The sequence below is a fragment of the Jaculus jaculus genome, chromosome 9, assembly GCF_020740685.1.
Source record: "Jaculus jaculus isolate mJacJac1 chromosome 9, mJacJac1.mat.Y.cur, whole genome shotgun sequence".
Classification (NCBI taxonomy): Eukaryota; Metazoa; Chordata; class Mammalia; order Rodentia; family Dipodidae; genus Jaculus; species Jaculus jaculus.
Genome location: NC_059110.1, coordinates 108,213,035 through 108,240,031, shown reverse-complemented (window position 1 = coordinate 108,240,031; position 26,997 = coordinate 108,213,035). Strand labels below are relative to the sequence as shown.

General features: G+C 45.7%; 2 protein-coding genes across 3 annotated transcripts in view; both read left to right on the top strand.

Annotated features, from left to right (window-relative positions):
• The window catches only part of B4galnt2 (beta-1,4-N-acetyl-galactosaminyltransferase 2), a 67,893-nt gene that overhangs the window by 37,477 nt on the left and 3,419 nt on the right, over positions 1-26,997 (top strand). For both annotated transcript variants that reach the window (XM_045159240.1, XM_045159241.1), the window contains exons 7-9: positions 5,929-6,015; positions 24,130-24,317; positions 25,031-25,171. In XM_045159240.1, coding sequence (XP_045015175.1) covers positions 5,929-6,015; positions 24,130-24,317; positions 25,031-25,171 — 416 coding nt within the window. The remainder of the gene's footprint in view (positions 1-5,928; positions 6,016-24,129; positions 24,318-25,030; positions 25,172-26,997) is intronic.
• LOC101608691 (heterogeneous nuclear ribonucleoprotein A1-like) lies at positions 16,845-18,491 on the top strand. The gene has a single exon (XM_004655538.2). It carries the CDS (start codon positions 17,059-17,061, stop codon positions 18,133-18,135), a length of 1,077 nt encoding a protein of 358 aa, XP_004655595.1. The 5' UTR covers positions 16,845-17,058; the 3' UTR covers positions 18,136-18,491.

Below are 26,997 nucleotides of genomic sequence, written 5' to 3'. Positions count from 1 at the left end.
CCAGTATTATACAGGGCCTATGCAGGCAATTGCAGCCTCTCTGAGGTCACGATGCAGTATCCACATCATGTCTGGAAGACTGTTCCAAGCGCTCCTCCTCCTCATCCTCTGGCTCTTACATTCTTTTTTTTTTTTTTTTTTTTTTTGAGGTAGGGTCTCACTCTAGCTCAGGCTGACCTGGGATTCACTATGTAGTCTCAGGCAGGCCTTGAACTCATAGTGATCCTCCCACCTCTGCCTCCTGAGTGCTGGGATTAAAGGCGTGCACCACCATGGCTGGCCACGTTTGGCTCTTACATTCTTTCCACCACCTCTTCTGCAATGCTCCAAGCCTTGGAAGGCACAATAGTAATGCCTTATTTAGTGCTAAGCATTCAGCAGTTACTTGTTTTTAGCACTGCATTAAGTTTTGAGTCTCCCTTACAGATCTGGCGATTTTCAAAAGGAAACTTCTCTAACCAAAAAAGTGAGGGCAGCACTAAGCTATGGAAATAAACATAAATATTTAGAGGGCAATTTGATGGGCACAACATATCCATTTGTCCAAACAACAGTGATAACTTCCCTTAGGCCCTATGAACTTTCCAGCCATAAGCTTTCAAAAAAAAATGTAGGCCAGGCATAGTCGCCTATACCTTTAATCCTAGCACTTTGGAGACAGAGGTAGGAGGATCACTGTGAGTTCAAGGCTACCCTAAGACCACATAGTGAATTCCAGGTCAGCCTGAGCTAGAGCGAGACCCTACCTTGGGAAAAAAAAAAAAAAAAAAAAAAGACTGGAGAGATGGTTTAGTGGTTAAGGTACTCACCTGCGAAGCCTAAGCTTCATTTTTCACTCTCCAGGTCCCACGTAAGCCAGACACAGTGATGCAAGCACACAAGGTCACACATGCACAGGAGGGGACACATGTGTCTGGAGTTTGGTTGCAGCGACTGGAGGCCCTGGCACACCAATTCTCTCTCTTGCATTAAAAAAAAAAAGAAAAGCAGCCTGTTGGGCTTGCCTCAAAAAAAAAAAAACCACCAAAAATATTATTTTGGTGTGGGTGGGAAGTGTGCCATGACACTCCTGTGGAATAGGAGGGTAAGTTCAGGCGTCTGTGTCTGTCACTGAAGAGGAAGGAAGTGGGTCCTGCCATCCTCCTCAAGGGCATGCCCACAGTGATCTGAAGATCTCTCACTGGACTCCTTAAAGGCTCCACGGCACCTCACAGCGCCGCCATGCTGGTCTGGACCACGTGAACCCTTGGGGGACACTTATTCAAACCATAGCAACATCCAGTCCTCTTTGTTTTTGAGATCGTATCTCATATGGCCCAGGCTGGCCTCAAACTTGCTGTGTAGGCAAAGGTGACCTTGAACTCTGACCTTCCTGCCTGCACATCACAAGTCCTGGGGTTATAGTCATACACCTCCATTTCTGATTTTATGTGGTGCTGGGAATTAAACCCAGGGCTCCCAGTGTGCTAGACCAAACACTCAACCAACCGAGCTACATCTCTAGGGTCTCCTATAATCCAGATTGCTTTCAAATTTGCTATGAGGCCAATGCTGGCTGGCCTTGAGCCCCAATCCTCTTATATCCCATCTGTTAGGCTTATAGTCATGGTCATGCAGCACCAAGCCCAGTTCATTCTTTGTTTGTTTGTCTGTCTGTTTTATTTTAAAAGTAGGATCTTCCTCTAGCTCAGGCTGACCTGCAATTCACTATGTAGTCTCAGGGTGGCCTGGAACTCATGGAGATCCTCCACCCCCATACCTCTGCCTCCCAAGTGTTGGGATTAAAGGCATGTGCCACCACACCTAGCTCAAGCCCCCCCCCCCTTTTTTAATGTGTGAAAGGGAGAGTGAGAGAGAGAGAGGGAAAGAGAGAATTAGCATGTCAGGGCCTTCAGCCACTGCCATTGAACTCCAGAAGTGTGTACGTACCCCCTTGTGCACATGTGCGACCTTGTGAGCTTGTGTCACTTTGTGCGTCTGGCTAATGTGGGACCTGGAAAATCAAACTTGAGTCCCTAGGCTTTGTTGGCAAGTGCTGTAACCCCTAAGCCATCTTTCCAGCCCAATATATATATATTTAGTTTTGCAAGTAGGGGGTCTCACTCTATCCCAGATTTATCTAGCATTCACTATGTCATCTCTGGGTGGCCTTGAACTCGTAGCAATCCTCCTACCTCTGCCTCCTAAGCACTGGGATTAAGGTGTATGCCACCATTCTTGGCTAAGATTTTTTTAAGTTTTTTGAGATAAGGTCTTGCTTTAGCCCAGTCTGTCTTAGAATTCACTATGTATTCTCAGGGTGGCCTCCAAATTACACTGATCCTCCTACCTCTCCCTCCCAAGTGCTGGGATTAAAGGTGTATGCTATCACACCCAGCTCATTATTATTTTTTTTTGACAGCTTCCATAATTGTAAACAATATCCTCTGGTAATTTCCTCCCTTCTCCCACTTTCCCCTTTGAAACTCCACTCTCCATCATGTCCCCTCCCCCTCTCAATCAGTGTAGCAGACAGCTTCAGGTTCCTTGAGATGAACTTCCAGACCAGGCAAAGTTATGGAGGAAAGGATTTACTGAAGCTTACAGATCCAGGGGGAGTTCCATAATGGCAGAAGCTGGCCTGTTTTCACAGAACTAAACAGAGAGAGAGAGAAAAAAAAAAAAAGCATAAGCCTAAAAGTCAAAAGCCACACAGCACAGCACACTTCAGGAACTCCCGCTAGGCACACTTTGTATATCTTTTGATTGAAATCTGAAACCCACCACCATACCTTAAGATCCGCCCAGTGACACCACCTCCAGCCAGGTGGCTGCAGATTCAAACTACAAACTAGTAAAATACTGAATATATTGGGGACCATCTATTCAAACTACCACAATCTGTCTCTCTTTTGTTTTGATCTCATGATCTTTTCCTCCTAATATAATGGTCTTGAGTAGGGGATATTTAGGCCATTTTGTGTCTGGAGGAGAACATCATAAGAACATCTACCCTTCCTTTAACTCTTACATTCTTTCCACTACCTCTTCCACAATGGACCCTAAGCCTTGGAAGCACCAAGGTGTCTTCTGAGTCATCCCAAGGTCACTGCCATCTGAAAAGAGAAGCTTCTTTAACCAGAAGTGACAGTAGCATTAACATATGGTATGAACATTAAGAGAAGTATTTACTGGACAGTTTGGTGAGCATACTGTATACATTTAGCCAGACAGCAGCAGACGTTATACCCCAAGGGCTCATGACTACCCCTGTTGTAGGTTTTCAGTGTCAGGGATGTATTCCCTCCCATGGAGTGGGCCTCCAGTCAAATTAGAGGGCTATTGGTTTACCCCATAACAGACGTGCCACTCTTGCACCTGTTGGCTCATTTGGCCTGGCTAGTCAAATATAAAACTTGTAGTGTCCACTGTTAAGTATCTTCACTGGTGATTTCTTTCTCTCCCATTGAACTGCATGCACCATGGCTTTTTTCAGCTTTCTGTAAGCTGGTCTACATGGAGGAAGGTTTTAGCTCAGTTCCAGTAGGAATTCTTAGTGACTTGCAGCCCAAGTATGTGCAGTCGTCAGCAATAGGGTCTTACCATGTATTCCTGGTGGGAAACTAAGACCCTTACAATGGCCTGTAATGTTTTGGGGGCAGTAAGGACCTTCCTGGCCAACAATTCCCTGAAAGGTATCCCTGGCACTGAAAATTTTCTAGCAACAATCTATGGCTCCTGAGTGTTCCATTGTCCAAAAGAGTAGGTTTCCATATGACTTATTTATATCCTCTTAGATTTTGATTAGCCCTGCCTCCACCTTTCCTTTACTCAGTCTCTTCCCCTGATCTCACTTGGGCCTTTTCACCCCCATTAATCTATTCTTCTACTTACATATATACAATACCAGCTGGGTGTGGTGGCGCACGCCTTTAATCCCAGCACTCGGGAGGCAGAGGTAGGAGGATCGCCATGAGTTTGAGGCCACCCTTAGACTACATAGTGAATTCCAGGTCAGCCTGGGACAAAGTGAGACCCTACCTCAAAAAAAAACAACAAAACAGCAACAACAACAACAACAACAAAAAAAAAAACCAAAGAAGCAAAAAACACATATACAATACCATCCTGCTAAGTCCCCCCTTCCTCCCTTTATATCTCCTTTCTAGCTTGATGGCCTCTGCTACTGAGTTTTCTTCCTACTCACTTGGAAGGCAGAGGTAGGAGGATCACTGGGAGTTTGAGGCTACCCTGAAACTACATAGTGAATACCAGATCAGCCTGGGCAAAATCTACCTAGAAAAAAGCAAAAAAAATTTTTTGTTTATTTATTTATTTATTTATTTATTTATTTATTTATTTGAGAGAGATAGGGAGAGAGAAAGAGGCAGATGGAGAATGGGCATGCCAGGGCCTCTATCCACTGCAAATGAACTCCAGATGCATGGACTACCTTGTGCATCTGGCTTACGTGGGAACTGGGAATTGAACTTGGGTCCTTAGGCTTTGTAAGCAAGCACGCAAGCACCTTAACCGCTAAGCCATCTCTCCAATTCCTCACTTTTTTTTTTTTTTGTTTACTTGTTTTGTATTTTGAGGCAGGGTGCCATAAATGGCTTTGGAACTCAATCTATAGCCCAGGCTGGGCTCCTGAGTGCCGACTGCTGGGATTATAGGGGTGTTGTTTGTTTATTTATTTATTTATTATTTTAATTTTATTTTTTTCAAGGTAAGGCTTCACTCTAGCCCAGGCTTTATTTATTTATTTATTTTTGAGGTAGGGTCTCACTCTAGCCCAAGCTGACCTGGAATTCATTATGTAGTCTCAGGGTGACCTCAAACTCATGGAGATCCTCCTATCTCTGCCTCCCCAGTGCTAGGATTAAAGGAGTATGCCACCAAGCCCAGCAAAGCCCCTCCCCCCCTTTTTTACATAAAATATATTTTATTGGGCTGGAGTGATGGCTTAGTGGTTAAGGCACTTGCCTGCAAAGCGTAAAGGACCTGGGTTTGATTCCTCAGAACCCATGTAAGCTGGATGCATAACAAAGCCTATTTCTATAAAAAAATTGTTTTTAATTTAATTTTATTATTTATTTAGTTAGTTGAGAGAGAGAGAGAGAGAGACACTGGATGTGCCAGGGCCTCCAGCCACACAAAGGAACTCCAGATGTATACACCCCCTTGTGCATCTGGCTTACATGGGTCCTGGGGAGTGGAACCTGGGTCCTTTGACTTTGCAGGCAAGTGCCTTAACCACTAAGGTATTTCTTCAGCTCCAATTTTTTAAGTTTTTCAATTTAATTTTATTTATTCGAGAGAGGGAAAGAAGCAGGAGAGAGAGAAAGAGAGAGAGAGAGAGACTTGGCACACCTGGGCCTTCAGCCACTGGAAATGAACTCCAGACATATGTGCCACCTTGTGCATCTGGCTTACATATGTCCTGGGGAATCAAACATGGATTCTTTGGCTTTGCATGCAAGTAAGTACCTTAACCACTAAGCCATCTCTCCAGCCCTATAAAAAATTTTTTATTACCTGGGCATGATAGCACACTCCTTTAGTTTTATTTATTTGTAAGCAAAAAGAGATTGAAGACAGACTGACAGACAGAAAGAATGGGTATGTCAGTTCATCCAGCAGCTGCAAAAGGACTCCAGATATATGTGCCACTTTGTGCATCTGGCTCTACATGGGTAATGGGGAATCAAACTTGGGTTGTTAGGCTCTGTAGGCAAGGGCTATAACCACTGAGCAATCTCCTTGGCCTCTATTTATTTTTGTAGCAGTTAAAAACTTGTCCTCAGAGTAGCTGTGCTGGTCCTCAATCTCCTCCCAGCAGACTCTCCCTGCTAGTTACCCGCCTCCATCAAGTCCACTTCCCTGGGGAAGCACGGAGTCTGTCTATATCTCATGTCACCTGAGCTCTGACCTTTCTTCTCTCTCCAGTGAGTTTGGAGTACAAGTCCTCAGTGGCCAAATTTCCAGTGACCATCCGCCATCCTGCCATCCCCAGGTTACATGACCCTGGACCAGGTAAGGCTCCTCACCATGGAGCTCCAAAGTGGCATCCAATAGAGCAGTTGGTGAAATTCAGAAAATACCTCGCTTCTTGTTTTTGTCATTCACCTCCTCTTTCTTTTCATTTTGTCTTTCTTCTTTGAAGTCAGGGCCTCCTGTAGGCCACTCACTATGTAGTGGAGAATGATCTTGAACTCCTTATCCTTCAACCCCCACTTCCCAAGTTCTGGTATTACAGGTATGTGCCACCATTACAACTGGGTTGGTTTGTTTGCTTTTTTTTTTTTTTTTTCCCTCAAGACAACGTCACACTCTAGCCCAGGCTGACCTGTAAGTCACTCTGTAGACAGGCTGGTAATTATCCTACCTCAACCTTCTGAATGCTGGGATTAAAAATATTAGCCATGGAGACACATGCCTTTAATCCCAGCACTCCGGAGGCAGAGGTAGGAGGATCGTTTTGAGTTCAAGGCTACCCTGAGACTACATAGTGAATTCTATTGGGTCAGGAATTGCACAAATAATGAGGCAGGGACTGCTCGAGCTCAAAAACCAGAGAAAGTTTATTATAGCCAAGGCAAGACACAGCTGATCGATCGGGGACTCAACCAGACTCGGGAGCTGGTACTGCGACCCCGGAGTAGTGGCTCACAGGCTTTTTAAAGAAAAATCACAACCAGGCAAAACACAACCAGGTACTAGGCAAATAATGTACAGCCAGGGAGGAGTGGGGTGACCTTTACCAGGATTGGTCGGTTCCAGGTGGAGAAATACATTGTGCTATATAACTATAGTTAAGGAACTAGTTGCTTTGGGTCCAGGGTGTTGGGCAACATAGGGGGTATTCAGAGAAGGGATCTGACTTTTCATTGGTTGGCTTGGTTACAGAGAAATACCTTGCCATCCCTGGAACTGGAGATCAATAAGTGTACATGAACAATATGGAGAGTGTTTAACAGAATGGAGTTCCTATGGTCAACTTACAAAATGGAGTTTTTATGGCTAGCTTAGTCCTTTCATTCCCCCTTTGACTTGTGACTGAATCAAAACTTTGATTCAAGATCATGCCCCTCAGATAATCCTGTGACTAGAAGGTTACACTGGGCTCTGAGCACCATAAGTCTTATAGATGAGACCCTTTGTTTAACACATTGGATCAACCAATTAAGGATACAGGGTCCTGTGGTCAGTGCTATCAGTAGGAGAAAGAATGAGCCGGCGAGGGCAGAAAACAGGGTAGTTAGCCAAGGGGACCATTTGAACATTTTGTGAAACCAACCATTCATTGTCTTTTTGTCTGTTTTCTATATCTGTTTTCAGGAGGGCCAGAGTTTGTCTGATGACCCCTGAATTATTAGCATAAAAACAGCAGGTTTCTCCTAATGCTGCACATAGTCCTCCTTTCTTAAGACAAGAGCCTCTTCTGTTTGAAGGACTATTTCAGCCAAAGAATCGACTTGGTTTTCTAATAAGGCCATTGCTTCACGAAGTCTTGTTAAGTCCCTGTTTACTCCTTCATTTAGCTGTTGATTATTGGAGAGTCTGAGGGCCAATGAGGTGGCCCCAGTGGCAGCAGACCCTGTTATCCCCATTCCCACTAAGGCGGGGATTAGAATGGGAACGGAACTCTGAAAACTGTAAGGGCCGAGAGAAGGGATTAGATGTTAATGGCCTGTTTCTCCTCCATAATAGAGTATCCTGGGCAGAACCATTACTAAGATACAGAATTCAGGGCTGTTTTTCTTTGTGAGCAAGGACACTGAGAGGCAAGGTGTCAAGCCTAGAGCACAAGCAAAGCTTGCCCCGTTGGGGGCAGCTAGCAATCCTTTCCAGGAGTTGGAGACTCGAACAACATGGGCGAAGGAAGGATGACATCGTGACGGGTAGGGGAGCCCTTTCTCTGACTGATAGTTGTCAGAGCGAAAGCAGGTGCCATTTCCTGAGATGTCACCCACAGTGATGGAGGATGACCAAGGTCCTGAGTGAGAGTTGTTAGAGGGGACAGTCTATAGCTTAGAAAATGGAAGGGAGTCGTGAAAGGCCATGCCTGTAAAATGGGGGGGGGGGTGGTCTAGGGTCCAGATAAAGCTAGCAGTCTTTAGTGGCATCAGGGGTACTAGAATTTAGGAATGAGTATGTGGCATTAACTAGGTCCACTAGGGTAGCAACAGATGGAGAGGTTAGGTCTCTGGGGGTGGTCTGGAGGCCTTTGACAGTATAGCTCTATGTAGAGAGGCTAGGAGTCTGGTGGGGAGATTGGGCATAGATTCCTTCTGGGGCACACACTGAGTAGTAAAAGAAGTCCCAGGGTCTGGGCCTTGAATATAAGCTCTTAGCCCCAAGTTCTTCCTATCTGCCAGGACTTGAGGTCTGGCTTCCATCTTTCTACCAGTAGGTGACTAGGATGACATGCATGGCCCCAACTACTTGACTTATAGGGGTAGATGCGGGAAAGGTGGACAGAGAGGTCGGGATCTGGATTGGTGACTTTCCGTTTTTCAGGATTCACATCCCCATTCTACACAAAAATTAGTCCCTTCAGTGCAAGGACGACCATCCACTTATAGATCCATGGGGCACAGGTAATAAGTGTATGCAAGTAAATTGAGGCTTCCAAAGGGAATTTGGCCCTTTGGTAACTCCCAAATAGAGGGCCAGAGGTCTACAGGGTGTACCCGAAAGTAAGGTTGTTGGTTTAGGCCACTGGGAGAAAGGCTAGATAGGACCTTTTCTGTTTTTGTATCAGCCAGCCTCCAGACACAAGGTGGGAATTCATTGGCCAATGGGGGGCCATATGAGGAGTTTAGGAGTCTGGACACTCTGAAAGATAAAGTATTAGAAGGAGATAAGAAATTAAAGTCACAATGGCTGACGAACTAGCTTGACTTGCAGAGGGTCAGGTGGTTGGATGTCGCTGAGCCCCCCATCTGGAGTCGGGGTCATTGTGTCTTCCGTCCAGCAAGAGTTTGGATGTGGGAGCTGAGAATCCAAGTCCAGGTGCTGTCTACCTTGACTGCTGTTGGGGTGGGGAGGATGACAGAGTGTGATCCTTTCCACCACGGGCCAAGGTTTTCTTTATGGTATCTCTCGACCCAAACCCAGTCCCCAGGTTTGTGTCCATGGGGTTTGGCAGGTGGCAACTCATAGACTTGCGTCAGGATATTATCCTGGGCTGTCTGTAGTGCCTGGATAGATTCGAGAAAATTAAATTGAGATATCTCAGCTAGCAATTCTGTCTGGAGTTTGGGAAGTAGGGGAGGTGGCCTCCCAAAAATGATCTCAAAGGGAGTCAAGCCATAGTGTAAGGAGTATTCTGGGTGCTGAACAGGGCAAAGAGTAGGAAGGCTGTCCAGTCCTCACCAGTTTCAAGAGTTAATTTAGATAGGGTTTCCTTTAAAGTCTGATTCATCCTTTCTACCTGTTCTGAGCTTTGGGGGTGATAAGCACAATGAAGTTTCCAATGATTACAAACAATATCCCATGGTAATACCCTCCCTTCCCCCACTTTTCCCTTTGAAACTCCATTCTCCATCATATCCCCTCCCCATCTCAATAAGTCTCTCTTTTCTTTTGATGTCATGATCTTTTCCTCCTCTTATGATGGTCTTGTGTAGGTAGAGTCAGGCACTGTGAGGTCATGGATATCCAGGCCATTTTATGTCTAGGGGGAGCATGTTGTAAGGAGTCCTACCCTATCTTTGGCTCTTACATTCCTTCCGCCACCTCTTCCGCATTAGACCCTGAGTCTTGGAAGGTGTGATAGAGATATTAAAGCAGTGAGCACTCTGGTCACTTCTTTCCAGCAGCATGATGCCTTCTGAGTCATACCAAGGTCACTGCCATCTGAAAAGAGAATAGCATTAATACAAAGGTATGAACATTAAGAGAAGTGCTTACTGGGCAGTTTGATAAGCATAATATATACATTTAGCCAGACAGCAGCAGACGTTACACCCCTAGGGCTCATGACTACCCCTGTTTTAAGTTTTCAGGATCAGAGATATATTACCTCCCATGGAGTGGACCTCCAGTCAAATTAGAGGGCAGTTGGTTTCTACCATGACAGATGTGCCACTATTGTACCCGTTGGCTCATTTGGCCTGGCTGGCCAAATATAAAGCTTGCAGTGTCCACAGTTGGGTATATTCATTGGTGTTTTCCCTTTCTCCCATTGAACTGCATGCAGAATGGCTTCTTCCAGTTTTCTGTCAGCTGGTCTACATGGAGGAGGTTATTAGCTCAGTTCCAGCAGGATTTCTCAGTGGCCTTGCAGCCCAAGTATGTGGAATCTTCAGCAATAGGGTCTTACCATCTATTCCTGGTGGGAAACCAAAGGCCTTGGCAATGGCCTGTAATGTTTTGAGGGCATCAGGAGCCTCCCTGGCCAACAACTCACTGGAAGGTATCCCTTCCCTGGCACTGAAAATTTTCTAGCAATAATCTATGGCTCCTGAGTGTTCCATTGTCCAAAAAAGTAGGATTCCATATGATTTATTTATATCCTCTTAGATTTTGATTAGCCCTCCCTCCACCTGTCCTTTACTCAATCTCTTCCCCTGACCTCACTTATATAATAATATAATAATAATAATAATTGGTGACCCTAAACCAGATCCAAAGGGTTGCAAGTGGACAACCCAGTGGCCAGTGGAGGGGCCAAGGCATCCCCCAGTCCCCTCCACTTCTGCAACCAATAGCACACCTGCCTATTCTCCTTTGAGCCTCAGATTGTCTAGACACCAGAAGACCAGAAAAATCAAAACCAAAATAGATTTAGCAGGCGGCCTGGAACCAAGGATCCTGTGCCTCAAGTTGTACAATCTTACTGGGGCCTCCAAAATGCTGGGTCAGGAATCGCACAAATAATGAGGCAGGGAATGTTCAAGCTCAAAAACCAGAGCAAGTTTATTATAGCCAAGGCAAGACATAGCTGATCGATCAGGGATGCAGCCAGACTCGGGAGCTGGTACTTTGACCCCCCAAAGGAGTGGCTTACAGGCTTTTTAAAGAAAAATCACAAGCAAGCACTAGGCAATGTACAGCCAGGGGAGGAGTGGGGTGACCTTTAACAGAATTGGTGGGTTCCAGATGCAGAAATACATTGTAACTATGTAACTATAGTTAGGGAACTAGTTGCTTTGATGCCAGGATGTTGGCAAGCATAGAGGGTATTCAGAGAGGGGATCTGACTTTTCATTGGTTGGCTCAGTTACAGAGAAATACCTTGTCTTCCCTGGAATTGGGGATCAACAAGAGTACATGAACAATATGGAGAGTGTTTAACAAAATGGAGTTCCTATGGTCAACTTAGAAAATGGAGGGTTTTTTTTTGTTGTTGTTGTTTTGAGATAGGGTCTCACTCTGGTCCAGACTGACCTGGAATTCACTATGTAGTTTCAGGGTGGCCTTGAATTTATGGTGATCCTGCTACCTCAGCCTCCCAAGTGCTGGGATTAAAGGCGTGCACCACCACACCCACCCCAAAATGGGCTTAGTCCTTTCAAATTCCAGGTCAGCCTGGGCTAGAGACCCTACCTAGAAAAAAAAAAAAAAAAATAGAGGAGAGAAAAAAATTAAGGTGGCAATTGCCTTAACGGCTGAGACATCTTTGAGCCCCCTCTTCAGAATTTTATTGGAATTACACTGAATTTATAGATAATTGACAACTCTAAAAGTTGCATATATCCAACCAGAAATCTGGAATTTATTTCTACATATTATAATCTCTTTTTAAAGTCTGGATTTAATGTTTGGATTTTTGTGGTGGTTATTGTTTTCAAGACAGGGTCTCACTCTAGCCCAAGCTGACCTGATCCTCACTCTGTAGTGACAGGCTGGTCTCAGTCACAGTGATCCTCCTACCTCTGCCTCCCGAGTGCTGAGATTAAAGGTGTGCACCACTACACCAGGCTTTTCCTAGGTGATTATTTTCTTGGGGGTAGGGTGGGGTTGGTTTTTAAAGGTACGGTCTCACTCTAGCCCAGGCTGACCCGGAATTCACTATGCAATCTCAGGATGGCCTAGAACTCATGGCAATCATACCTCTGTTCCCTCCTGGCACTGGCATTAAAAACATAGACCACCACACTGGCTATCCTCGGTAATTCTAAATCCCATTACGTTAAGAAAATTAACAATCACAGATCCACACCTTGTCAATTTGGTACCAAAACACATCTATCATCATCATTATTATCTTTTATTTATTTATTTTTTTTTTGGTTTTTGGAGGTAAGGTCTCACTCTAGTCCATGCTGACCTGGAATTCACTATGTAGTTTCAGGGTGGCCTTGAACTCACTGTGATCCTCCTACCTCTGCCTCCCGAGTGCTGGGATTAAAGGCGTGTGCCACCACACCCACCATTCTTATTATTATTGCTGTTTAGAGACAGGATGTGGCTACATAGTCCTGTCTAACCTGGAACTTGATATGTAAATGAGACTGGCCTCAAACTTGTATTGGGATTGCAGGTATAAACTATCAAGCCCAGTGGAAACACATCACTTTTTTTTTGTTTTATTTTGTTCTGTTTTTGAGGTAGGGTCTTGCTCTAGTGCAGGCTGACCTGGAATTCACTATATAGTCTCAAACTGGCCTTGAACTCACTGTGATCCTCAGATCTCTGCCTCTAGAGTGCTGGGATTAAAGGCGTGCGCCACCATGTCTGACCATATTGGTTTTAAAATATTTTGCCGGGCGTGGTGGCGCACGCCTTTAATCCCAACACTCTAGAGGCAGAGGTAGGAGGATCGCCATGAGTTCAAGGCCACCCTGAGACACCACAGTGAATTCCAGGTCAGCCTGGGCTAGAGTGAGACCCTACCTCGAAAAACCAAAAAACAAAACAAAACAAAACTATATATATATATATATATATATATATATATGTATATATATATATATATATATATATATATATATATATATCCCTATCCCCTAAAGCCTCATATTTATCTCATAATGCAAAATTCCTTTTTTTTATTCCATAAAAATTCCATATCTAATACTTCTAAAATTTTCTAAAAGTATAAGTGTAGAGAGTCTCTTCTGAGACTCAAACTTTTTATTTTATTTTATTTTTTTTGGTTTTTCAAGGTAGGGCCTCATTTTCACCCAGGCTGACGTGGAATTCACTAGATAGTCTCAGGCTGGCCTCAAACTCACAGCGATCCTACTTACCTTTTACTCCAGACTGCTGGGATTAAAGGTGTGCACCACCATACCAGGCCATACTCTTTTTTTTTTTTTTTTTTTAATTTTTTTTGAGGTAGGGTCTCACTCTAGCCCAGGCTGACCTGGAATTCACTCTATAATCTCAAGGTGGCCACGAACTCGTGGCAATCCTCCTACCTCTGCCTCCCAAGTGCTGGGATTAAAGGCGTGCGCCACCATACCAGGCTGGAGGAGAGAAAGCACAGGCACACCAGGGCCTCTTGCCACTGCAAACAAACCCCAGACACACGCACTACTCTGTACATCAGACTTTATGTGGGCCCTGAGGAATCGAAGTTGGCACTGCTAGCTGCTAAGCTATCTGCCCAGTCCACAAACTCTTGACTGTCTGCCCCTATAAAATCGAAACACAAGTTTCTCGCAGACTCTTAGTCTGTGATAGCACAGAATTCATATTCTCATTCCAAAAGGGAGGAATGGGACACAAGCAAGGAAAAACCACGTAAAGGCCAGAACAAAAGCCAGCAGGCAAACAACACACCCTGTGGCTCCATCTGGACCCCAATGGGCTTGGGAGCTGTGTCCCTCCAGTTCTGTTGTGTGTAGCAACGTAACTTCTGTCTTGGGGCCAGCTCCACTCTGTGTCTTTAGCTTTCCTTGGCAGAAAGGAAATCCCATAGTCTCATAGGTGTTAGTAGCACCCTGGGGTCTTAGCTACCACCTGCGCTTCACCTCCACTGAATGTCTGATTCTGCCACGCATTGCCCAGTGTCTGTGGCTTTCTCTGGAACCTTGGAAGGTACAAGCCTTCTGGACCCTGTAGCCTGTAAAGCCAGAGCCTGTGGACACAACCACCAGATTGTGCTGACCGCTCAAGATATGGCATAGCCCCCTTCTCCCACAGCTGCAGTGGTCTCTGCCTTGGTGGTTAAGTCTGGAAAATATTATCCTAGGCAAATCCTTTAGAAGGGAACTCTTGTCAGCTGCATTTTCACTTCAGGCTCTCCACTCAAATAAATTTGCATTTTCACAAGTCAGAGCCTTAAAAAAAAAAAAATTAGGGCTGGAGAGATGGCTTAGTGGTTAAGCACTTGCCTGCGAAGCCTAAGAACCCACGTTAGCCAGATGTTCAAGGGAGCGCACATGTCTGGAGTTTGTTTACAGTGGCTGGAAGCCCTGGCGCACCCATTCTCTCTTTCTGCTTCTTTCTCTGTCTGTAACTCTCAAATAAATAAATAAAAATAAACAAAAATAAATTTATATAAAAAAAATTAGTATTGGAGAGATGGTTTAGCAGTTAAGGAGCTTGCCTGCAAAGCCAAAGGACCCAGGCTCAACTCCCCAGGACCTACATAAGCCAGATGCACAAGGTAGCACATGCATCTGGAGTTCATTTGCAGTGGCGAGAGGCACTGTCATGCCCAGTCTCTCTCTCTCTCTCTCTCTCTCTCTAATAAATAAATAATCTTTTTGTTTTTCAAGGTAGGGTATCATTCTAGGCCAGGCTGACCTGGAATTCACTATGTAGTCTCAGAGTGACGTCAAACTCATGGCAATCCTCGTACCTCTGCCTCCCACATTCTGGGGTTAAAGGCATGTGCCACCATGCCCAGTTTAAATAAGTCTTTTTAAAAAAATGAAAATAAATAAAAATAAATTAGCTGGGTGTGGTGGTGCATGCTTTTAATCCCAGCACTCAGAAGGCAGAGGTAGAAGGATCATTGTGAGTTTGAGGCCAGCCTGGGACTACATAATGAATTCCAGGTCAGCCTGGGCGACAGTGAGACTCTACTTCAAAAAACCAAAAGAAGAAATCATTTATTTGCACGTGTGTGTGCACACATACACCAAGATCTCTCGCCATTGCTCACTATAAACCGATCTCTTATAACATTTTTTCAATTCCTCTTTCCTTGGGTGGTTGGGGAATTAAACCTGGGCCAACAGGCTTTGCAAGCAAGTGCCTTTAACCACTAAGCCATTGCCCCAGACACAGTTGGAGCCTTTTTCTTTCTTTTTGCACTTCCAGGTAGGTTCTCACTTCACCCCTGACTGACTTGGAACTCACTCTATGGTCCCAAGCTGGCCTCAAATACAGCTGCCTCCTGAATGCTGGTATTAAAGGCATGAGCCAGCACACCTGGCTTGGAGCCTTTTTTTTTTTTTTTGGTTTTTCAAGGTAGGGTTTCACTCTAGCCCAGGCTAATCTGGAATTCACTATGGAGTCTAAGAGTGGCCTTGAATTCACTCCGTGATCCTCTTACTTCTGTCTCTGAGTGCACTACGCCAGTGTTTTTTGTTTGTTTTTCAAGATAGGGTCTCACTCTAGCTTAGGCTAACCTGGAATTCACCATGTGGTCTCAAGGTGGTCTCAAACTCACAGCAATCCTCCTACCTCTGTCTCCCAAGTGCTGGAATTAAAGGTGTGTGCCACCATACCCAGTTCTTTGGAGCCTTAGAAAGAAGTTGTATGTGTATATATATTTTAATTTATTTTTATATTATTTTTTTATTTTTGTTTTTCAAGGGATGGTTTCACTCTATCTCAGGCTGACCTGGAATTCACCATGTAGTCTCAGGGTGGCCTCAAACTCATGACAATCCTCTTACCTCTATCTTCCGAGTGCTGGAATTGAAGGCCTGCGCCACCATGCCTGGCTTTATTTTTTAATTTTTTATTTATTTGACAGGAAGATAGAAAGAGATGTACCAAGGCCTCCTGCCTTTGCAAATGAACTGCAACTTTGTGCATTTGGCTTTAAGTGGGTACTAGGGAATTGAACCTAGGTTGTTAAGCTTTGCAAGCAAGTGCCTTAAGGATTGAACCGTTTCTCCAGCTCCCGAAGTTTCTTTCTTTTTGAATTTTCGAGGTAGGGTCTCACGAGCTCAGGCTGACCAGGAATTCACTATGTAGTTTTAGGGTGGCCTCAAACTCACAGTGATCCTCCTACCTCTGCCTCCTGAGTGCTGGGATTAAAAGCGTGTGCCACCACGCCTGGCTTGCTTTCTTTCTCTTTCTTTTTTTTACGAGTTAGGGTCTCGCTGTAGCCCCAGCAGGTCTACAATTCACTATGTAGTTTCAGCTGGCCTCGAACTCACAATCCTCCTACCTCTTTCTCCTACGTGCTGGGATTAAAGGTGTGGGCCACCACGCCTGGCCTTTAGTTTCTTTTTAATCATACTTGCTGTCTCTGCACCAGCCCTGTCCGCAACTTTAAATTCACGTTACCTTACCTTGCTAAACTACACTTTTATGGAAACCCCCCCCCCCCCATCTTTCTTCTCCACTTAATTCTCTCTATCACAGCAGACTTGGACAGTGTAACTATTCCAGTGCCTGGGCGCCCTGCTATCTTGAAATTACATCTGCCAAAAAAATGTACTCCAATACTTGTAATCTGTTTATTTATTTTCGAGGTAAGCTCTCGCCATAGTACAAAAACGTGCTCCCGGCCAGCCAGGGCCAGAGCTAGACCCTAACTCGAAAAAAAACAAAACCAACCAAACAAAAAAAAACAACTACTCAGCCACCAATGAAATGAGTCCAATGGCGGAGCCCGCGCGTCATCGAGAGCGCGGCCACGTTGACCAATAGAAAGATGATGAAATTTGAACTGTCCAATCACAGCAGGCGGAGGGCGGGCTCTTCCAACGCGAGCGCGGAGAGGCGGGATAACTCGGCGAGTCTGAAGGTGGGCCGGCCGGGAAGTTCCTGGGCTCGCTCTCTTCTTCCTGTGGGCCGCCGAGGCACGTTCCCGGGCTCCGTCCCTTCCTTCCTTTCCTTCCTTCCTGCCTTCCGCGTGCGGTCGTGCTTCTTTATTTCCTCCCCCCCTTCGCTGGAAGCGTCGGCCGCCCGAAAGCCGCTTCTCCTCTCACCGCCGTCATGTCCGAATCCGAGTCGCCGAAGGTGCCCGAACAGCTCCGGAAGCTCTTCATCGGCGGGCTGAACTTCGAAACCACCGACGAGAGTCTGAAGCGCCACTTCGAGCAGTGGGGCACGCTCACCGACTGCGTGGTGATGCGACACCCCAACTCCAAGCGCCCGCGGGGCTTCGGCTTCGTGACCTACTCCAGCGTGGAGGAGGTGGACGCGGCCATGAACGCCAGGCCCCACAAGGTGGACGGGCGAGTGGTGGAGCTGAAGAGGGCCGTGTCCAGGGAAGACTCGCAGAGACCCGGGGCCCACCTGACCGTGAAGAAGATCTTCGTCGGCGGCATCAAGGAGGAGACGGAGGAGCATCACCTGCGTGACTACTTCGAGCAGTACGGCAAGATCGAAGCCGTTGAGATCCTCACCGACCGGGACAGCGGCAAGAAGAGGGGCTTCGCCTTCGTGACCTTTGATGACCCTGACACCGTGGATAAGATCGTCATCCAGAAGCACCACACGGTGAATGGCCGCTACTGTGAAGTAAGTAAAGCCCTGTCGAAGCAAGAGATGGCTTCGTCCAGCCAAAGAGGTCCCAGTGGCTCTGGAAACTTTGGCGGCCGTGGACGTGGTTTTGGTGGCGGTGACGATTTTGGTTGTGGAGGCTTTGGTGGTGGCGGATATGGCGACGACGGTGGGGACGGCTATGATGGATTTGGTTTCGATGGTGGCTATGGAGGAGGCGGCCCTGGTTACTCTGGAGGAAGCCGAGGCTATGGAAGAGGTGGACAGGGCTATGGGAACCAGGGCAGTGGCTACGGCTGGGGTGGCAGCTATGACGGCTATAACCACAGAGGAGGAGGAGGCAGAGGCAGCTTTGGCGGCGGTAGTGGAAGCTACCAGGAGTTCTGCAGTTACAACCACCTAGCTTCGAATTTCGGACCCATGAAAGGAGGAAACTTTGGGGGCAGGAGCTCGGGCCCCTATGGCGGTTCAGACCAGTATTTTGCCAGACCACAAAACCAAGGTGGCTATGGCGGTTCCAGCAGCAGCAGCAGCAGCAGTAGTTATGGCCGTGGGGGAAGATTTTAATTACTGCCCCGGACACCAAGCTTAGCAAGAGAGGAGAACCAGAGAAGTGACCGGGAAGCTACGGGTCACAGTGGTGGCAGGGCGAAGAAGACATGTGATAGAACAATACTCGTGTGTATGGGCAAGAAAAGAAAAAAAAAGAAAAAGAAAAAGAAAAAAAAAAAACAACTCTCAAGGACTGTATTTGTGACAAATTGTATAACAGGTTATTTTAGTTTCAGTTCTGTGGAAAGTATAGTGCATTCCTCCAACAAAGGGTTTTAATGTAAACTTTTTTTTTTCACCCATGCTGTTGATTGCTAAATGTAATAGTCTGATCATAGCGCTGAATAAATGTTTGGTTTTTTTTTAATCAATTCTGTGTTTGTTTTCTTTTTTCTTTCTTTTTTTTTTTTTTACACCCCCTTTTAATGTAGGGTCTCACTGTAGCTCAGGCTGACCTGGAATTCACGATGTAGTCTCAGCGTGGCCTCGAACTCACTGTGATCCTCCTACCTCACCTCGAGTGCCGGGATTAAAGGCGTGCACCACCACTCCTGGCAATGCTTTGTCTTTATGCATGTTGAGTTGATTTTTAGAAATATTCTTTCACAATTAAGGAAATAGGCTGGGCGTGGTGGCACAAGCCTTTAATCCCAAAACTCAAGGAGGCAGAGGTAGGAGGATTACTGTAAATTCGAGGTCAACCTGGGCTAGGGTGAGACCCTATCTCAAAAAAAAAAAAAAAAAGCATTTCCTATGATGGTGCGGAAGGCGGAAGCTGCGTGTGTGGCCCAGTGGTAGAGGGCTTGGCCTAACAAGCATGCAGCCCTCTGATCTCCCAGGATTCAATCGGCATAATCTTGATTCTAGAGCCTCATGCATGCTAAGGCAAGTGCTCTACCACTGAGCTACACGCCCCTAATCGAGCATTGAGCCCATTCTTTGATTATTTTATTATTTTGTTTTTGAGGTAGGGCCTCGAACTCACCATGATCCTCCCACCTCTGGCTCTGAGTGCTGGGATTGAATGCGTGGGCTACTACGCTCAGTTTAATTTTTTTTTTTTTTAAGAATTAGGAAAAAATTTTTTTCCGAGGTAGGGTTTCACTGTAGCACAGGCTGGCCTGGCATTCACTATGTAGTCTCAGGGTGGCTTCAACTCAAGGTGATCCTCCTACTTCTGTCTCCCAAGTGCTGAGATTAAAGGCGTACACCACCATGCCAGTAGAGTTAAGATTTTTTTTTTCCTTTGGGTTTTCTATATAGGTTCTCACTGTAGCTCAGACTGATCTGGAATTCACTTTGTAGTCTCAGAGTGGCTTCAAACTCATGGTGAGCCTTTTCTCTGCCTCTTGAGTGCTGGGATTAAAGGCGTGGGCCACCAAACTCAAGGTTTTTTTGTTTTGTTTTGTTTTTTTGAGGTAGGGTCTCACTGGAATTCACTATGTAGTCTCAGTCTCAGGGTGGCCTCGAACACTCGGCGATCCTCCTACCTCTGCCTCCTGAGTGCTGGGATTAAAGGCGTGCACCACCACGCCCGGCCAAGGGTTTTTTTTTTTTTTTTCATATTTGAGAGCAAGAAACAGGGAGAGTGTGAGAATGGGCTCATCAGGGCCTCTAGCTACTCCATACAAACTCCAGATTTGTGCCACCTTGTGCATCTGGCTTCACGTGGGTACTGGGAAATCAAACCTGGGTACTTTGGCTTTGCAAGCAAGCACCTTAACTGGTAAGCCATTTCACTTGTTTTTGTTTTCCAAGGTAGGGTCTCACTAGCGCAGGCTGACATGGAATTCACTGTCATCCCTGGGTGGCCTCGAACTCATGGTGATCCTCCTACCTCTGCCCCCCCCCCCCAGTGCTGGAATTAAAGGCGTGCGCCACCACCCTTTTTAAAAAACTTATTTGCAAGCCGAGAGACTGAGAATGTGTGCGCCAGGCCCTCTAGCTACTGCAGGTGAACTCTAGGTATGAGTACTACTTGTGCATCTTTATGTGGGTACTGGTGAATTGAATCCCCATCCTTAGGCTTTGCAGGCAAGTGCCTTAACCACTGAACAATCTCCCCAAACGTTTTTAAATTTTTAAAAATTTTTTTACATAGGGTCTCACTGTAGCTCAGGCTGACCTGGAATTCACTATGTATTCTCAGGCTGGCCTTGAACTCATGGTGATCCTATTCCTCCTGCTTCCTAAGTGCTGGAATTAAAGGCTTACACCACCATCTTGGCTTTTGTTTTTGTTTTGTTTTTTTTGGTTTTTTGAGGTAGGGTCTCACTCTGGTCCAGGCTGACCTGGAATTAACTCTGTCATCTCAGGGTGGCCTTGAACTCATGTAAATCCTCTTACCTCTGCCTCCTGAGTGCTGGGATTAAAGGCGTGCGCCACCACGCCAGGCTTTGGCTTTTGTTTTTTAAAGTAGGGTCTCCTGCTCACTTAGGTCGACCCAGGCTGACCTGGAATTCAATTCACTATGTAGTCTCAGGGTGGCTTCGAACCCAAGGCAATCCTCCTACCTTTGCCTCCCAAATGCTGGGATTAAAGGTGTGGTCTGCCACACCTAGCTTATTCCCAGTTTTATGCAAATTATGTGCCTTTAATTTTTTGGGGGGGGGTACTGTCATGCGGTGGTGCATACCTTTAATCCCCATACTTGAGGTAAGATCTCTGAGTTCAAGGCCAGCCTGGGACTACATAGTGAATTCCAGATCAGCCTGGGCTAGAGGGAGATCCTACCTCCAAAACAAAAACCTCAAGAAAGAATTAAGGTTTGGAGCCGGGAGTGGTGGTGCATCCCAGCACTCTGGGAGGCAGAGGTAGTTGGATCACCATGAATTTGAGGCAGCCCTGAAGACTATGTGTAGTGAACTCCAGGTCAGCATAGGCTAAAGCGAGACCCTGGGGGGGGGGGGGCGGGATTTAAGGGTTGGAGAGATGGCTTAGTGTTTAAGGTTCTTACCTGCAAAGCCAAAGAACCCAGGTTCTGTTTCTCTGGATTGATGTAAGCCAGATGACAAAGTGGCACATTTGTTTGGAGTTTTCTGCAGTGGCTGGATGCTCTGGTGCACTCATTCTCTCAAATAAGTAAAAATAAAATATTTTTAAAAAATTAGCCGAGCGTGGTGGAACATGTGGGAGGCAGAGATAGGAGGATCACTGTGAGTTCTGGGCTACCCTGAGACTATATAGTGAATTCCAGGTCAGCCTGAGCTAGGGTGAGACCCTGCCCCGAAAAAAAAAAAAATCTTCCAGTCTCTTCTCTTTGGGGCTCTGTGACCCCTCCATATGGAACCACTGGGGTTTTCCGGGAATCTCAAATCGGAGTATTAACGTGGATGGAAGTAGGTTACAGAGGCCAACAGAAAATGAAGAACTCAGCAGGAAAATAACACAATGGAGCCATCACAGCCAGAAAAGGAAAAAGGTAAAAAAATTTAATCACACTGGGTAACCTTAGCCAGGTAGGAAGACTGGTGAGTTCGACACCACCCTGGGCTACAGAGTGAGTTCCAGGAAAGACTAGAATTCCGGCCTTCACTGAATTTTGGAAAAAAATATTTGTTAATTTGGCAAGGAAAGAAAGAATGAGAGTGGGTGTGTCTGGTCCTCTTGCCCTGCTGAGCCATCTCTTCAGACCCCCTACCATTTTGTTTTTGACAAAAGTTTTCATAGAGCCTAGGCTGGCCTTTAACTCGCCAGGTAGCCAAGGATGACCTTAAATTTACAGACATACACACCACCATTCCTAGTTCATGTGATACTGGTGGTTAAGGCCTGGCCCTTGAAAAGCAAGTACTCTATAACTGAACTATGTCTCCAGCTCACAGCAGACAGATTCTTTTTAAATTTTTTGTTTGTTTTTTTGAGGTAGGGTTTCACTCTAGCTCAGGCTCTCCTGGAATTCACTATGGAGTCTCATGGTGGCTTCAAACTCATGGCAATCCTTCTACCTCCCAAGTGCTGGGATTAAAGGCGTGTGCCACCATGCCTGGCTCTAAAAATATTTTTGGTTTGTTTATTTGAGAGAGAGAAAGAGAATGGATGTGTCAGGGCCTCCAGCCACTGCAAAGGAACTCCAGACGCGTGCACCCCCTTGTGCATCTGGCTTAAGTGGGTCCTGGGGAATCGAACCTTGAACCGGGGTTCTTAGGCTTCACAGGCAAGCGCTTAACTGCAAAGCCATCCCTCCAGCTCCAGACAGATTCTAATTAAATCTGCCCAGTGGACAAGGGGAACAAACACTGAAATGTGACAGAGGTTCCAAAACTGGGTGGTGGGGAAGCCTGGTGTGGTGGTATATGCCTTTAATCCTACCACTTGGGAGGCAGAGATAGGATCGCCATGAGTTCGAGGCTACTCTAAGACTACATGGTGAATTCCAGGTCAACCTAGGCTAGAGTGAAACCCTGCCTCCAAAAATAACAAAAATAATCCAGGGCCTAGCGTGGTGGTGCACGCTTTTAATCTCAGGATTTGGGAAGCAGAGGTAGGATTGCCATGAGTTTGAGGGCACTGAGACTGCATAGTAAATTCTAGGTCAGCCTGAACTAGAGTGAGATCCTATCTCAGAAAACCAATAATAATAATCTGGGCTGGAGAAATGGCTTAGTGGTTAAAGACGCTTGCCTGCAAAGTCTAAGGACCCAGGTTCAATTTCCTAGGACCCATGTAAGCCAGATGCACAAGGGGACACATGCATCTGGAGTTTGTTTGCAGTGGTTGCAGGCCCTGGCAAGCCCATTCTGTCTGTCTCTCTCCGCCTGCCTGCCTATTTTTATACCCCCTCTCTCTGTCTTTCAAATTAATAACTAAAAATAAATTATTTTTTTTAAAGTAAACTGGGCGTGGTGGTGCTCACCTTTAATCCCAGCACTTGGGAGGCAGTGATAGGAGGATCATTGTGAGTTCAAGGCCACATTGAGACTACATAGTGAATTCCAGGTCAGCCTGGAGTATAGTGAGACCCTTTCTCAAAAAAAAAAAAAAAAAAAAAAAAAAAGGGCAGGGGAGATGGCTTAGAGGTTATGGCGCTTGCCTGTGAAGCTTAAGGATCCAGGTTTGATCCTCCAGACCCCATTTTAGCCAGCTGCACAAAGTAGCACATGCATCTGGAGTTGGTTTGCTGTGGCTAGAAGCCCTGGTGCACCCATTCTCTCCCTCCCTATCTCTCTAATAAGTAAATATATAAAAATAAATATTAAAAAAATTCAGAAAGTGGGGCTGGAGAGATGGCTTAGCAGTTAAGGTACATGCCTATGAAGCCTAAGGATCCAGGTTCGATTCTCCAGGTCCCACGTAAATCAGGTGCACGTGGTGGCATATGCATCTGGAGTTCCTGTGCAGTGGCTAAAGGCACTGACACACCTATTCTATCTGCCCTTCTCTTTGTCTCAAATAAGTTAAAAAATTGTATTTATATATAATTATATATAATATATATATTTAAAAGTAAATAAAAATAAATGGTGTGCCAGGCATGGTGGCGTATGCCCTTAATCCCAGCACTTGGGAGGCAGAGGTAGGAGGATCACTGTGAGTTCGAGGCCACCCTGAGAATGCAGAGTGAATTCCAGGTCTGCCAGAGCTAGAGTGAAACCCTACCTTGAGAAAACAAGTAAATAAATAAATATGGCCAGGCATGGTAACCCATGCCTTTAATCCCAGCTTTTGGGAGGCAGAGATAGGATTGAGTTCAAGACCAGCCTGGGCTAATGTGAGACCCCATCTTGAAGAAAACAAAAATAACTGAACGGATGAGATATGGCTCATCCGGTAAAGGCACTTAACTCACAAAGTTTGACGACCCTGATTCTCCAGTACCCAGGTAAAGCCAGGAGCACAGTGTCTGGAGTTCTGTTTATAGTGGCAGGAGGCCCTGGTGTGCTCATTCTCTGATTCTCTTTTTCAAATAAATAAAATATTGGGGTGGAAAATGGAATAAAACAAATGCAGGCAGTGAGATTTCTTGTGTCCATGTTTTTGTTTTTGTTTTTGTTTTTGTTTTTCCCCCAGAGAGGAAGCTTAGAAACCTAGTGACCATTGCCACCAAGACTTTCCTTCGTCCCCACAAGCTGATGACCCTGCTGCAGAGTATCCGGAAGTATTACCCAGACTTGACAGTGATCGTGGCTGACGACAGCAAGCAGCCCCTGAACATTCAAGATGACTACGTGGAGTATTACTCCATGCCCTTTGGAAAGGTATTCTCTTAAGACTGGGTAGCACCTGGTTCCCAGAAGGGGAAGGCCCCAGCTTCAGGACCCTTTGGTGGTCTTCCATGGAAGTAGCTGTGCAATGGGAACAGGCAGATCCTCTCCAAGCCAAACTGAGAGACAGCTGGGCATGACTGCGCGCATCTTTAATCCTAGCACTCGGGAGGCAGAGGATCTTTGTGAGTTCAAGGCCAGCCTGGGATTACAGTGAGTTCCAGGTCAGCCTGGGCTAGAGTGAGACCCTACCTTGGCGAAGAAAAAAGAAAAGCAAAACATAACAAACAGATTGAGAGACAAATTGGGCCACACCTTACTGTTCCACATCATCGGGCTGGTTATTCTTTTTTTTTTTTTTAAGTAGGGTCTTGCTCTATAGCCCAGGCTGACCTAGAATTCACTGTATAGTCTCAGACTGGCTTTGAACTCATGGCAATCCTCCTACCTCTGCCTCCCGAGTCTGGGATTAAAGGCGTGCGCCAGAATGGACGGCTGACATATTCTTAAAGTGTCTGACAGAGGGTTCCTGACATGTAGGCCACAACAGCAATGACATTTCTCATTCATATGACGGCATCCAAGCTAGGGTGTCTGTCTCTCCCCCTTCCCTTCTGACCTAGCCCATCTGGGGTGGGAGGCAGCTGGGCAAGATTCAGAAAACTCCCTAATTAGCAGTCATTGAACTGACCTTGTGGCACCCACAGGGTTGGTTTGCTGGCAGGAACCTTGCCATCTCTCAGGTCACCACTAAGTACGTCCTCTGGGTGGACGATGACTTTCTCTTCACCAACAAGACCAAGATTGAGGTGCTGGTAGATGTCCTGGAGAAAACCGAACTGGATGTGGTAAGAGACAATTGCCGGTCTCACCCCAACTGCAGCCTGTAGCTATTGGGAGAGGTGGCAGGAAAGAGAGAGAGAGAGAGAGGAGAGAGTGTCTTACTGAAGAGCAGAGGAAGAGAGAAGGGAGGGGTCTGATGTAAACGAGCAGCCCCAAAGCATCACATGAGGAGCCAGGAGGTACATGCATGTTGCTTTTGCATACAAGCTTACTTTAAAAAAATTTATGTATATGTATATATATGTGTATGTATGTTTGTTTGGGGTTTTTGTTTGTTTGTTTTTTAGAGCGAGAGAAAGAGGTAGCTAGAGAGAGAATGGGTGCACCAGGACCTCTAGCCACTGCAAACGAACTCCAGATGCATGTACCACCTTATGCATCTGGCTTTATGTGGGTGCTTGGGAATTGAACTTGCTCTAAAGGCAAGTGCCTTAAATGCTAAGCCATCTCTCCAGCCATTTTGTGAGATAGTTTCTCTATAGACCTGGAATTCACTATGTAGTCTCAGGCTGGACCCAAACTCAGCTATCCTCCTACTTCTGCCTCCTGAACTGGGACTAAAGGTGTATGCCACCAGCAGAGAAAAAAGAATTATATACAGGTGGGTTAGGGATGTAGTTTAGTTAGTTGAGCACTTTTACCTAGAGTGAGACCCTACCTCGAAAAAACAAAAAACAATAAATAAATAAGCCACATACAGAGAAAAAAAGTTTAAGAACAAGTCACCATTATAAAACCGCATAGTATTAGAAGTGTTTCATAATTTGGGTTGTATTTCAAATTTTGCATATTTGCATATGCAGAATGAAAAATCTTAGTAGTAGGATACAAGTGTAAACGTGACTACATAGCCTAAAGATAATTTTATACAGCATTTGTGAGTGTGTGTACATGCATGTGTGTATGTGTGGTCATATGTATGAACACACGGTGTGTATGTGTGGAGGCCAGAGATTGATATCAGATGTCTTCCTCAATTGCTATTCCCTTTATTTTATTTTTTAATATTTTATTTATTTATTTGAGAGAGAAAATGGCAGATAGAATGGGTGCACCAGATCTCTAGCCACTACAAACGATCTCCAGACATATCCACTACCTTGTACATCTGGCTTACGTGGGTACTTGGAAATTGAACCTGAGTCTTTGGGCTTCCCAGACAAGTGCCTTAACTGCTAAGCCATCTCTCCAGCCCAATAAACATTAAAAAATATTTTTCATTTATCTGCGAATAGAGAATGATAAGAGAGCTGGAGGGAATGGGTGCATCAGGGTTTCTTGCCACTGCAAACGAACTCCAGATGTATGAACTTCTTTGTGCATCTGGTTTTACATGGGTACTGGGGAATCGAACCCAGGCTTTCAGGCTTTGCAAACAAACTCCTTTAATCGCTGAGTCATCTCTCCAGCCCCTCCCTGCCCCAGGCAATCTTGATGTGAACATTTGGCCCAAGTCCAAAAGGCAGACAACTGTTCACACTATAGCCAGCTCTCCCCTGGGGAGATGGAGACTCAGCACTTAGGTCCCTGAGGAGAGCTACTGAGTATAGGCAAAAGGCAGCCAGTACACCTCCATCCATTTGTCTTGTTCCCAGCCAGGAGCTGTGTCCCAAGCTACCTTCCACGTTGTCGGCTCCAGAATGACCTCTGAGCTGCCCAGCAAAGTACTCATGGGACATATGCACATGTATATGGTTAAGTCCAGGTAAAACAGGATGGAGGTGATGAGAGATGGCTCAACTGATGCTCCTGGTTCAATACTCCAGTACCCCAGTACCTATGTAAAGCCAGATGCACAAGGTGGCACATGCGTCTGGAGTTTGTTTGCAGT